The sequence below is a fragment of the Rhinopithecus roxellana genome, chromosome 12 (genome assembly GCF_007565055.1).
Source record: "Rhinopithecus roxellana isolate Shanxi Qingling chromosome 12, ASM756505v1, whole genome shotgun sequence".
NCBI lineage: Eukaryota > Metazoa > Chordata > Mammalia > Primates > Cercopithecidae > Rhinopithecus > Rhinopithecus roxellana.
Window position 1 is genome coordinate 112,073,163 of NC_044560.1, and position 12,148 is coordinate 112,085,310.

General features: G+C 53.4%; 1 protein-coding gene across 2 annotated transcripts; it reads right to left on the reverse strand.

Moving 5' to 3' along the window:
- Nucleotides 1-257: 257 nt before the first annotated feature.
- FXYD7 (FXYD domain containing ion transport regulator 7) lies at nucleotides 258-12,118 on the reverse strand. Of its 2 annotated transcripts, none has more exons than XM_010369339.2 (6): nucleotides 11,925-12,118; nucleotides 6,170-6,199; nucleotides 3,560-3,634; nucleotides 3,404-3,446; nucleotides 3,213-3,253; nucleotides 258-661 (listed from the first exon to the last, which is right to left on the reverse strand). In XM_010369339.2, exons 1-6 carry the CDS (start codon nucleotides 11,953-11,955, stop codon nucleotides 639-641), a joined length of 243 nt encoding a protein of 80 aa, XP_010367641.1. In that variant the 5' UTR covers nucleotides 11,956-12,118; the 3' UTR covers nucleotides 258-638. The 2 variants fall into 2 exon arrangements, with proteins under 2 accessions (XP_010367641.1, XP_030798247.1); XM_030942387.1 differs by having other exon boundaries at nucleotides 3,413-3,446; nucleotides 11,925-12,033.
- Nucleotides 12,119-12,148: the final 30 nt, after the last annotated feature.

Genomic DNA, 12,148 nt, shown 5'->3' on the forward strand with positions numbered 1-12,148 from the left:
GGTCTAGGGTGAGTGGACGCCTCTGAGAAAGCAGGGGGAGAAGGGGAGGGGTCTATTCTGGGGTCTCTGGAGGAAGGGAAAGGACAAATCCGAAGGTGTTGAGGAAGAAGGGATTGGAGGGAGGCAACTCGGGGCACTGGGAGAGGAGAAGGAAGAGGGGGCAACCCCGGGCACTCAGGGGAGAGCTACCCCAGGTTCAGTTCTGCACCCCTACCCACACCGTGCCCCACAGATGAGAACACACAGACAGAACAGGAGAAAAAACCAAATGCACATTTATTAAGCTCAAGACATGGACACTGAGGGGCCAGGGGGACGGATCTTCGGGGCTGAGACAAGGAGGTGCAGGGGGACCGTACACGGGGATGCTGGCGGGGCTGGGCCGGGATGGACTCCCGGATCCCAGGAGCTGGAGGCCTGAGGCCCCGGGTCTGGGGTGCAGACGGGCTCTTTGGGGGATCATCATTGCCAAGGCCTGGGGAGGGACAGCAGGGTGCAGCGGCTCCAGCCTTGGGGTGGGTGGGGCGGCTCATTCCGGGGAGCGCTCCCGGCGCGCGGCTGGGTCCCCACCGCCTCCACCCGGTCCTCAGGCTCCCGCGCTCAGACAGGGTCGGCAGCGGAGGTTCCTCGGGCAGGTGTTACACGCCGCCGCCACCAGGGGCTGGGGAGAGAGGGGGGTGCGTGAGCCACCAGAGAGGTGGAAACTGTCTCCCTCCCCACAGCTTGTTGGCTCTCCATTCCCCGGCACCATGGAAGCCAGACCCCAGGGACTGTCACCCCTGAGCTAACACTGAGGAGCTGTCTTGCTTCCCACACTCTAATGTCTGGTTCCCTTGGGGACACCTCTGGCTGCTGTCATGGAGAGAAACATCTGCCACGGGGCTGGCGGCCCCAGACCCAACCTGGGCTTTTGGGGCTGTCTCCCTGCCAGAAAGGGAGTCCCCATCCCCCTTCCCATCCGCAATCTCCTCCTACACCCTCACTCCTTTCCTACACTCCCTGTCCTGAACATTTGGCTACAACAGGAATTCCCTCATTCCCTACCGGCTCCAGACCATCATTCACCTAGGAGAGGCCAGAAACCTGTGCAAAGTCTTCGTCTGTGCCCCAGGTGACAAGGCCAACCCCCATGCTGCCCTAAGCATCCATAAGTGCCCTGTTCATGTTTTAAAACTCATTAAATAAACATGAAACAGGTCGAGCGTGGTGGCTCATGCCTGTAACCCAAGCACTTTTGAGGTCAGGAGTTTGAGACCAGCCTGGCCAACACGGTGAACCCTCATCTCTGCTAAAAATATAAAAATGAAGGCCGGGCGCGGTGGCTCAAGCCTGTAATCCCAGCACTTTGGGAGGCCGAGACGGGTGGATCACGAGGTCAGGAGATCGAGACCATCCTGGCTAACACAGTGAAACCCCGTCTCTACTAAAAAATACAAAAAACTAGCCGGGCGAGGTAGCGGGCGCCTGTAGTCCCAGCTACTCAGGAGGCTGAGGCAGGAGAATGGCGTAAACACGGGAGGCGGAGCTTGCAGTGAGCTGAGGTCCAGCCACTGCACTCCAGCCCGGGCAAGAGAGCGAGACTCCGTCTCAAAAAAAAAATAAAATAAAATAAAAATAAAAATAAAAATTTGCTGGGTGTGGTGGTGTGTGCCTGTAGTCCCAGCTACTTGGGAGGCTGAGGCAGGAGAATCGCTTGAACCTGGGACGCAGAGGTTGCAGTGTTGTAGTAAGCTGAGATTGTGCCACTGCACCCCAGCCTGGGCAATGGAGGACAGGGCAAGACTCTGTCTCAAAAAAAAAAAAAAAGGAACCTGAAACAAATCCCACACCAAATACCCCTCAACCACTGAATAACCCGTGTGCCCCTCCTGCTTTTTTGTTGTTGTTGTTGTTATAAGAACTTTATAGGAGACACAGAAATTCTCATTTCTGGTTTTTTACAAGTCTCCGGAAAGACTGCATTTCCACTAAAAACAGGTCAAGATATTTTTACATAATTAAAATTAACAGCCCCAAGGAGTCAGAATCTTTCATCGACATGCTTGCTTGCCTTTCATCCCTGTCGTTCTCCCTTTACACCTTCCAGGCTTACACCCATTCTCCCTCCTCCACCCTGCAGGCCGTCCTCCTCCCATCCTCCTCCCCTTCCTTCCTGGGCTCCTCCTTCCCACATTCTCCCCGAACACCTCCATCCTCTCCACTCTACCCCCTCCTGTGCTTCCCAGCTTTCTTCTCCATCCTCACACTCCCTGCATCCCATATGTTCTTTTCCAATGTGAATTCTAAAATCTGCATTCTATTCATCTCTCTTTTTGTTATTTTGATGCAACTATTCAGAAACCTTCCCTCCCTCCCTCTGTCCGTTTTCCTTCGCTATTTCATCCTGGATCTGCCCGGCTGAACAATCAAGTCTAGAAAGCCTCTCCTCGTCTTCCTCAGTGCTCCCTGTCTCTCCCTTCTGACTGACAGAGCTCCTCCCACATGGGGCCCTTCTCTTCACAGGCCTGTAGTTTCCTCTCCTGGGAAATCAGCATGTCCTGGCTTTTATAGGCTTGAGCATTTGTTTCTGGGAATCTCCGTGGACTCTGGGACATGTCACATCTCACTGCCTCCCCACGGTTTAGCATCATCTTTCTTTTCCCTCCCTCCCTTCCTCCCTCCTTTCCTTCCTTCCTCCCTTCCTCCCTCCTTTCCTTCCTTCCTCCCTTCCTCCCTCCTTTCCTTCCTCCCTCCCTCCCTCCCTTTTTTCCTTCCTTCCTTTCTCTTTTTTTCTTTTCTTTTCTTTTTTTTTTTTGACAGAGTCTCACTCTGTCACCCAGGCTGGAATGGAATGGTACGATCTCAACTCACTGAAACCTCTGCCTCCCAGGTTCAGGTGATTCTCCTGCCTCAGTCTCCTGAGTAGCTGGGATTACAGGTGCGCACCACCATGCCCAGCTAATTTTTGTATTTTTAGTAGAGACGGGGTTTCACTATGTTGGCCAGGCTGGTCTCAATCTCCTGACCTCAGGTGATCTGCCCACCTCGGCCTCCCAAAGTACTGGAATTACAGGCGTGAGCCACTGCACCCAGCCAGGTTTAGTATCTTTCATCTGCGGCATTTCCTCAGCTTCCTAGGGAATTGTCCTGTGATATCTGCAGGCAGCCCCCCTGCCCAGTCCATCCACAAGACTTCCCAAAACCCTCCCAGAACTACAGTTTCTCACCCTCACCTGAAGAGGGAAGCTCGGACTTACAGGATTTGCAGGTTGGGCTGTGGAGGCAGAAATGAGAGAGAAAAGTAGAAAGAGGTTCAGTAACCATAGGCTTTGCAGAACACACATGGCAGGCCCAGCGAATCCTGCCTGTCTGCTAGGGAGGTACCCCGAGGCCCCCTCCCACTCTCTGCCCACTGCTGCCAGACCTCTCAGACCTGGAGTCCGCCTTCCTGCACTTCACCTTCTTGCCTGTTGGGAGAGAGAGAGATGGAACAAGAAGACAGGACATAGGGTGTAGGATATGCATGAAAGCCAGCAGAGAAACCGGAGGCCCAGGCAGCCCAGGGACGGGTCACACTTACTGATGATGATGAGGATACCCAGCAGGAACAAGATGGTTGCCAGAGTCATGCCCACAGTCTGCACCGTGTTGTAGTCTGGGGAAGATAACGGGGGACATCGAGGCAGGGACAGCACCTGGGCTCCACCCGGAGCCCCAGTCCTGGCTCTGTGTTGCCCAGCCACGGGCCCAGAATCGCCCAGGGAGGCTGCGGGCCATGCTGGACGCTCCTTCAGGGGGCTGATGTGAGGATGTAGGGCGTGGGCTTGGGCACCATTAGCTCCCCTTGCCCTCTGTATCCTCTACTTTCCTCCCCTGCTCTCTCCCGCTGCGCTTTCCACCCTGGATATATACATAATACTCTCCCTCTACCATCTCCTCCCTGGCCCTGGTTCTGTCCACTATTGTCACCCATCTGGCCTCTGCAGCAGCCTTCTCTAGGGTCTTGCTGGCCTGCCTGCACGCCCACCTCTGATAGCCACAAGGACCCATCAACATTTGAGTCAGATCTGGGTTCTCCTCCGCTCGGAGCCCTCCTCATCCCATTGCCCTCAAGGTAGAAACCAGAGTCCTCACGACGGCCCTCAAAGTCCCATATGATCCAGTCCCTTTCCTTCTTGGACCTCACCCCACCTCACTCTCCCCATCAATCCTACTCCAGCCACAATGGCCTCCCCGCTGTTCCTGGGGTATATCCGGCCTGATCCTATCCCGGGGCTATCCTATCCTATCCTATGACTGGCTGTCTCTGCAGCCTGAAAGCTCTTCCCCCAAATATCCACATGGCTCCTTCCCTCACCAATGTCTGGGCTTTATCTCACTGTGAGAAAAACCTCTGGCTGTCCTATTCAGAATTTTCCATCCTCTCCTCCACACTTTCCAATCTCATTCCCTTCTCTACTTCATAGGAATTATTCTTACCTAATATCCTTGCCTAATAATATTATTGTCTTTTTTTAAGAGACGTGGTGTCACTCTGTCACCCAGGCTGGGGTGCAGTGGTGCAATTATGGCTCACTGCAGCCTCCACTTCTTGGGCTCCAAGAGATCCTCCCTGCTCAGCCTCCCAAGTAGCCGAGACTACAGGCACGCACCACCATGCCCAGCTAATTTTTAAATTTTTTTTTGTAGAGCTGAGCACAGTGGCTCATGCCTGTAATCGCAGCATTTTGGGAGGCCAAGGCAAGCAGATCACTTGAGGTCAGGAGTCCAAGACCAGCCTAGCCAACACGGTGAAATCCTGTTACTACTAAAAATATGAAAATTAGCCAGGTGTGGTGGTGTGGGCCTGTAGTTCCATCTACTCGGGAGGCTGAGGCAGGAGAATCACTTGAACCTGGAAGGCAGGGGTTGCAGTGAGCCGAGATTGCGCTATTGCACTCCAGCCTGAGCCACAGAGTGAGACTCTTATCTCAAAAAAAAAAAAAAAAAAAAAAAAAAAAAAAATCACAATCATAGTTCATTGCAGCTTCAAACTCCTGGACTTGAGCGATCCTCCTGCCTCGGCCTCCCAAAGCACTAGGATTACAGTCATGAGCCACCGTACCTGGCCAATAACATTCTTGTCTAATATATAATTTTCATATTTTGTTTTCTTGTCTCTTTTCCATTGAGTGGAAGGTCAGGAGGAGGGCAGGAATTCTTGCAGTCTTGAATTCTTGTCTGTGTGGTTCATTGCAGTGTCTCCAGCTGCTTGGAACATTGCCAGGCATAGAGCCTGTGCCCGCTAAGTATTTGTTGAGATATGAATTTATGGAGCACTCACACTGTACCAGTAGTGGTCCAGGCCTCTACCCTCAAGGAGATGACTTTCATATTCTGATAAAGCATTAAAGAAACAACCCCTCCAAAACAAGTCTTGCGACTCCAGCTGGGCATGGTGTGGCTCTTCCTTGCCAGGGAGTCAGGAGGGCCTATCCCGGCAGAGTAGTCTATGTTTGATCTGAGGCCTGAATAAGGAGGAGCCTTAGCCAGCCGTGTACAAAGCTAGAGGAGAAGCATTCCTGCAGAATCATGCAAAGGCCCTGAGATGGGAGATAAATTGACACCTAGGGGAAAAGTATGAATGAGCAAAGGGGTGGGGTGGGGGCAACAGGAGGGTGTTCAGAGGGGAAACTGGAGCCAGTTCTACCAGGCCTGCGGTAACTTTTTTGAGCTTCAATGCCATGGAGGAGATTTAATGGCACCGGCCAGGTATCTTTCCCACAGTCCTCGTAGGTGGGAACTATTACTGTCCCTTGTTTACAGAAGGGCCCAGAGGGGCAAAGTCGCTTGCCCAAGGCCATACAGCTAGTGAGTGGATAAGGCAGGATTCAAATCCAGGCAGCCTGGCCTCAGAGTCATTGCTTCTAAGATTTTCCTTCATCTGCTTCTCTGACGACACAAAGGCACCAGCCCAGATCCCGGTGAGACCTGAAGGGGGCTCAGAGAGAGTGTGAGGCACCCCCACTCCCCCATCTGGTTCTGCCCTCCACGAACCCAGCTGATGTGAACCACACCCATATATATGATCCCGTGGCCAGTGGCCCAGCACCACATATTGTGTAGCCATAGCTGAAGCCATGTCCAGAGTGATCTGGGAACACCTGCAGCCACTCCCCAGTCCAGCCCCATCCCCAAATCCAGCACTCACCGTAGTAAAATGGGTCAGGTTCCTCAGGAGCTGAGGGGAAGAAGCAGAAAAAAAGAGAAAGAAAAAAAAAAAAAAAACTTAACAGTGGATTTCTTAATATTTTTCAGGATCCAGATAGAGGGCCCAATAATTTCTTTGTGGAAGTCAGATAGAGACCCCTTCGTTTGGATGATGTGGCTTTATGGCAGGCTGCAAGGCTGGAAGAGCATAGCCCAAGCTGGATTCCAGCCCCCACTCACTCCATCAGTCAGCACCATCCTCTATGCAGTGTACAATCTACCCAAACTACATGGCAGTCCTGGTTCCGGACCCCTATGGAGGTCTGATGCAAGCTATGGACTCATTCCCTGAAAAACAGAGACGCACTCCCTCTTGCACGTGATGTCACAAGGTTAAACAGACCCCATTTCCACTGGTGGTCCAATGAATGTCTCAGCTTCCCCTAAACACTCCCTAAAACTTCTCAGTCACCTGAGGGCTTCCACAGGCACCTGCTGCTACTGCTGTCATCCACTCACTCCTGACACTTCATCCAGCACAGAGAAGCTGTGCTAATTCATACTCCTCCTCTCCTCTCCTCTCCCCTCCCCTCCCCTCCCCTCTCCCCTCCCCTCCCCTCCCCTCCGCTCCCCTCCCCTCTCCTCTCCCCTCCCCTCTCCCCTCCCCTCTCCCCTCCCCTCCCCTCTCCCCTCCCCTCCCCTCCCCTCCCTTCTCCTCTCCTCTCCTCTCCTCTCCCTTCCCCTCCCCTCCCTTCCCCTCCCCTCTCTTTTCCTTTCCTTCTTTCAGACAGGGTCTTGCTCTGTCACCCAGGCTGGAGTGCCCTGACACGATCTCAGCTCACTGCAAACTCCACCTCCTAGGTTCAAGCAATTCTCCTGCCTCAGCCTCCCAAGTGCTGGGATTATAGGTGTGCACTACCACTTTTGGCTAATTTTTGTATTTTTAGTAGAGACAGGATTTCACTGTGTTGGCTGGTTTGGTCTCAAACTCCTGACCTTCAGTGATCCGCCTGCCTCAGCCTCCCATAGTGCTGGGATTACAGATGTGAGCCACCGCATCCAGCCCATTATTACTTATTTCTAAGACACCATCAAGTTTAAGATTCAAAATTGAGTTTGTAATGGTTTTCCCTTTGTGTGTGTGTGTATGTGTAAATATGTTTGAAACTCTACCGTGTGAAATGTCCCCATCCATTAGAAGACACATAATGATTTCAGAAATGTTCACATGTGGATAAAATGTGTGTGTGCCTCTGGATTCACTTTTCTCCACTTCCTGCCTTCCTGGTCCTAATCACGTTTCCCTGCAGGAGAGCTCAGAACATCCTTCCCATTCAACAAGTTCATCCCGATGGCTCTCGAATGCCTCTGACAGTTCTTATCATATTTGGCTTTTCCTAGAGCAGAATTTGGCAGCAGACTATCTGCCACATGGGGAGAGGGTGAGGGGTGCCAGGGTGATGCCTGATGTCATGGGTGTTCTTCCCCCTTCCAGGCTCAGAGAAGGATGGCTCCCTGGAGGTTGGGTAGGGCCATGTGACTAATTCTGGCCAAGGAACTGTGAGTAGAAGTGCATTGTCACTTCCAGGCTGGGGCATTTAAACATTCAGGAACATTCAGGCCTCCAGGCCAAAGCTCTGTTTCACTTCTAGCCTGGTGGTCTGAATGTTCAAGATGCTGACTGTTCTAGTTTTCTTTGATGACTGGTCAACCTGTGATGCACATATAGCCTAAGTGAGAAGTGAACCTGGTTGTCATAAACCCCTGAGACTTTTGGTACTATTTGTTACTGCAGCATACTCTAGCTGAAACTGACTGACAGAGGTGGCCCCAAAGCAACACCTGTTTGTTACCGCAGCATACTCTAGCCGAAACTGACTGATAGAGGTGGCCCCAAAGAAAGACCATGATTCGGCCGGGCGCAGTGGCTCAAGCCTGTAATCCCAGCACTTTGGGAGGCCGAGATGGGCGGATCACGAGGTCAGGAGATCGAGACCATCCTGGCTAACACGGTGAAACCCCGTCTCTACTAAAAAAATACAAAAAAACTAGCCGGGCGATGTGGCAGGCGCCTGTAGTCCCAGTTACTCGGGAGGCTGAGGCAGGAGAATGGCGTAAACCCGGGAGGCGGGGCTTGCAGTGAGCCGAGATCGCGCCACTGTACTGCAGCCTGGGTGACAGAGCGAGACTCCGTCTCAAAAAAAAAAAAAAAGAAAGATCATGATTTACACAATGTGTAAGTTTACCCTTCCCAGGTCTCTGTCCAGTCTTCAAAGAGGATGTCTTAGGTTGGTGCTGAGTTATCTTTAACACCTTCCAACCCTTGTTAATCTCCCCCTTTACCTAAGAGAAAACAGGCCTTGGACTCCGAATCTTCAGCAGGCAATAAAACCTAGGCAGAATTTTGTGGCATTATTTGGTTTTCTCCTTTACTTATTGATGTAACCAGCAAGGGGTAGCTCTGACTCCATTCCAGCCTCCCTGCTAAGCATCTGACGGATATCAGTGCATTTACTCTTAATCTTCATAGCAACTCTTTCATATGGGTGCTATCTTCATCCCCATTTCCTGCCAGGGGGACACCAGACCCAGAAAAGCGAAATCACCTGCTTCAGATTGCTCTTATGCTGCCTTCAATTTAAGGCAAAAAAAAGATGAATTTTCCAACTGGGCATAGTGATTCATGCCTGTAATCCCAGCACTTTGGGAGGCCAAGGTGGGCGGATCACGAGGTCAGGAGTTCAAGACCTGCCTGGCCAATATGGCGAAACCTCGTCTGTACTAACAATACAAAAATTAGCTGGGTGTGGTGGTGCACCCCTGTAGTCCCAGCTACTTGGGAGGCTGAGGCAGAAGAATCACTTGAACCCGGGAGGCAGAGGTTGCAGTGAGCCAAGATTGTGCCACTGCACTCCGGCCTGGATGACAGAGCGAGACTCCATCTCAAAAAAAAAAAGAAGAAGAAAATGATGAATTTTCCAGTTGTGGTGGTGCTGTAAAATAAAGCTCATTGTTTTTAAAAAGCTAATCCTGGGTTGGGCATGGTGGCCCATGCCTGTAATCCTAAGCACTTTGGGTGGCCAAGGCAGGTGAATTGCTTGAGCCCAGGAGTTTGAGACCAGCCTGGGAAACATGGCAAAACCTGTCTCTACAAAAAAATACAAAAATTAGCTGGGTGTAGCGGGGAGTGCCTTGTAGTCCCAGCTACTCGGGAGGTTGATGTGGGAGGATAGATTGAGCCCAGGACTTTGAGGCTGCAGTGAACTGTGATCGCACCATTGCACTCCAGCCTGGGTGACAGAGTGAGACCCTGTCTCAAAAAATAAAAGTAAAAAAGCTAATCATTTGAAGGGAAAAAAATTAAATAAATAGCAGTGTGAGGAATATTTGAATAAAGTGAAAATTGTGACGGTAATACTCAAAAGCGCCAAGATGGTGAAACACTGCTTCAGGGTCCCTTGTGCTCTGTGTAAGTTTCCCCACCAGAGAGTGAGTAAATTTGTTTGACTCATCGCTGCTGTTCATCCTGACATTTACGAAAGGCTCTCCAAGTTTTCTGGGATGAATGAATGAAGGAATGATTATGAGGCGGTCCTAGGCTGCAGGAGGCTACAAAAGGTGGATTGTCTCACTAGTCTGTTTTCCACACACCTGCCCTTCCCCAAAGTTATCAGGAGCCCACTGGGTGAGCACCTGTCCCAGAATCTGGTGTTCCATGCAGGAGATCCTCCTCTGGTCCCTGCTGCCCCAGCAACCTGGGTCCCCAGGCGTGGCTGGGCTAAGGGTGGGGCCAGGAGTCAGGCAAAGGAATGTGCACTACTCCTGGCCAGCTGCCAAGGAGATATCAGGAAGGAGGTGGTTGCTATGGTAACTGGGGCATCTCGTGAGGTGAAGAGAGGTGATAGGTCCCGGCATCCCAGGTTGGGTGGGGTCCCTTGTGAGGTCCTGTGTAAGATGCAGGTTTCAATCTTGACCCTCTCCCCTCCTTTTGCACCTCCTACTGTTGCCTCTGCAGGACTGGCTTCTGGCCAAGCTGAGGGTCCATTTCAGGGACAGGGACCTGGACCCAGCTGTGCTCATGCATCCCTCTTCTGTTCACCCCTAATTCTCCCTCCCATTCTCTGGCAGGGCGGAGGGAGACAATCTCCCCTCTTCCCCCCTCGCTCCCCAACAATTCATTAATTAGTTTCCTTAAGCAGTTTGCAATGCACAACATGCTTTTCTTCCCCCGGGATTTCCCGAGACCTGCGGTCCCCTCTCATGCTGTGACTGGGAAAGGGGGAGGCAGAGGAGGTGGGGTTGAGGAGTCTGTCCTCCCACCTCTGCCCGTCTGCTGCCATCGATCCTGTTAACCACCACCTCTGCAAAAAGAAGCCCTGGGCTCCCGCCAGGCCTGCTGCCTCAGCCCTGCCCCCTCTCTCTAGGGTGGTTTCCAGCCTCTGCAGCCCCCCCCACCCCCCGCCCTGCTTCGGATTCTGCAGATATGGCTCAGTGCAGCAGCCCCCGCCTTCTGGGAAGCACGGAAGGGAGGGAGTCATCCAAGTGGAACTGGGGTTCCCTTCACGGCCAGTGGCTTCTCAACACCCCTGGCCCATCCCCTGCCCTCAGTGCTGGAGACCCTAGCTGGGCACCCGCTCCCTCTTGAAGCAGTCTGTGCCTTGCTCCTCTGCAGAAGCAGGCTTAGCAATGGGGGCTATTAGGGGGCGACGGTGGAAGTGGGTGTTGAACTGGGTGCATAACTGGGTTAATGGGTGTGGAATGGAAATCAGTGTGCGGCTGGATGGGGGCAGTAGGGGCAGCTAGGTGCATACCCGGGTACACCTCTGGGATTGGAAAACACCCCTGCTGTGGGCTGGGAAGGAGGGTCCCATTACCCCATTCCCACCCATGGGGGTTCACTGCAGTGGTTTGGGCCCCACCCCACACTGCTTCCTTCTCTTTCTATTCCCCTCTCTCCCCATGGGTCCGTCTCTCTCCCTCCGTCTCTCTGCTTCTCTCTCCCTCCGTCTCTCTGCTTCTCTCTCCATAGCGGTCTCAATCTCGCTATCTCCCAGCTCTCATTTTTTTTCTCTCTCTGCATCTCTGTCTACCGTTCTCTGCCTCTCGCCTCCACTGGGAATCTCTCTGAGTCTATCTATTTGTCTTCCTGGGTCTTTGTATCTGTGACTCTGGATCTCCTGCCTCTCGGTCTCTGTCTCTTCCAGGTTCTCCCTGTCCATCTCTTGCTATATCCCTTCTCGCTGTCTCTTCCTTCAGCTCTCACTCCTTTCCTCTGAACCTGGCTGTCAAGGGTTTCAGGAAACACACACCCTAGGAGACAGCACTGGAAAGAAGAGGGACATGAACCTCCTTCCCCTTCCCTTGCCCACCCAAGGGACCCTGAAATCTTCCAGAACGTCTCTGGCCGCAGACCCACCCGCTCCCACCCTGCAAGCTCATCTCTTCCCGTCTGCTACCACCACGGTGCAGGACCAGCCACCCGGTTGCCATAGCGACCTGTCCGAGCATCCCTTCTCCCGGGACTGCCACTCTCCAACCGCAGGTCTGGCACAGGACGCCCGCCGGGGAGGGGGTGTCCCAGAGACCCGGAGGGGCGATCAGGGGGGCTGCATTACAGGGGCCTCCGCCCACAGGAGGAGCAGACCTCCCTCCCCCCACTCCCTTGCCTTACCATTGCTGAAATCTCCCGACACCCTCTCTCCTAGGCTCTCAGATCCCGGAGCCCCCCTGCAACCCCCTCCCCAGACGACGCTCACCCTTTGTGGGGGTCTGGGTCGGGGTCGCCATGCTGGGCCGGAGCAGGGGGCTGCTGGATGCTTTGGCGGCGAAGGCGCGCTGCAGCAGCTGGAAGCAGGACGGACCGATATGGGGGGGAGCTGGGGGGAGCCCTGGCGTGGGGGGGCCTGCAGCCAATGGGGGCCCGGGGAGCCCGCCCCCGTGCAGGCCACCCCCGCCCCCGCCCCCGCCCACCACCGTCGTC

What these genes read in the sequence shown, in the direction of transcription:
- FXYD7 (XM_010369339.2), bottom strand. Translation starts at nt 11,955, where the DNA reads ATGGCGACCCCGACCCAGACCCCCACAAAGG. An exon ending in GGGTATCCTCATCATCATCA is followed by an intron (nt 3,447 to 3,559) that starts GTAAGTGTGACC and finishes CTCTCCCAACAG; the next exon opens with GCAAGAAGGTGAAGTGCAGG. An exon ending in GCGGACTCCAGGTCTGAGAG is followed by an intron (nt 3,254 to 3,403) that starts GTCTGGCAGCAG and finishes CTGCCTCCACAG; the next exon opens with CCCAACCTGCAAATCCTGTA.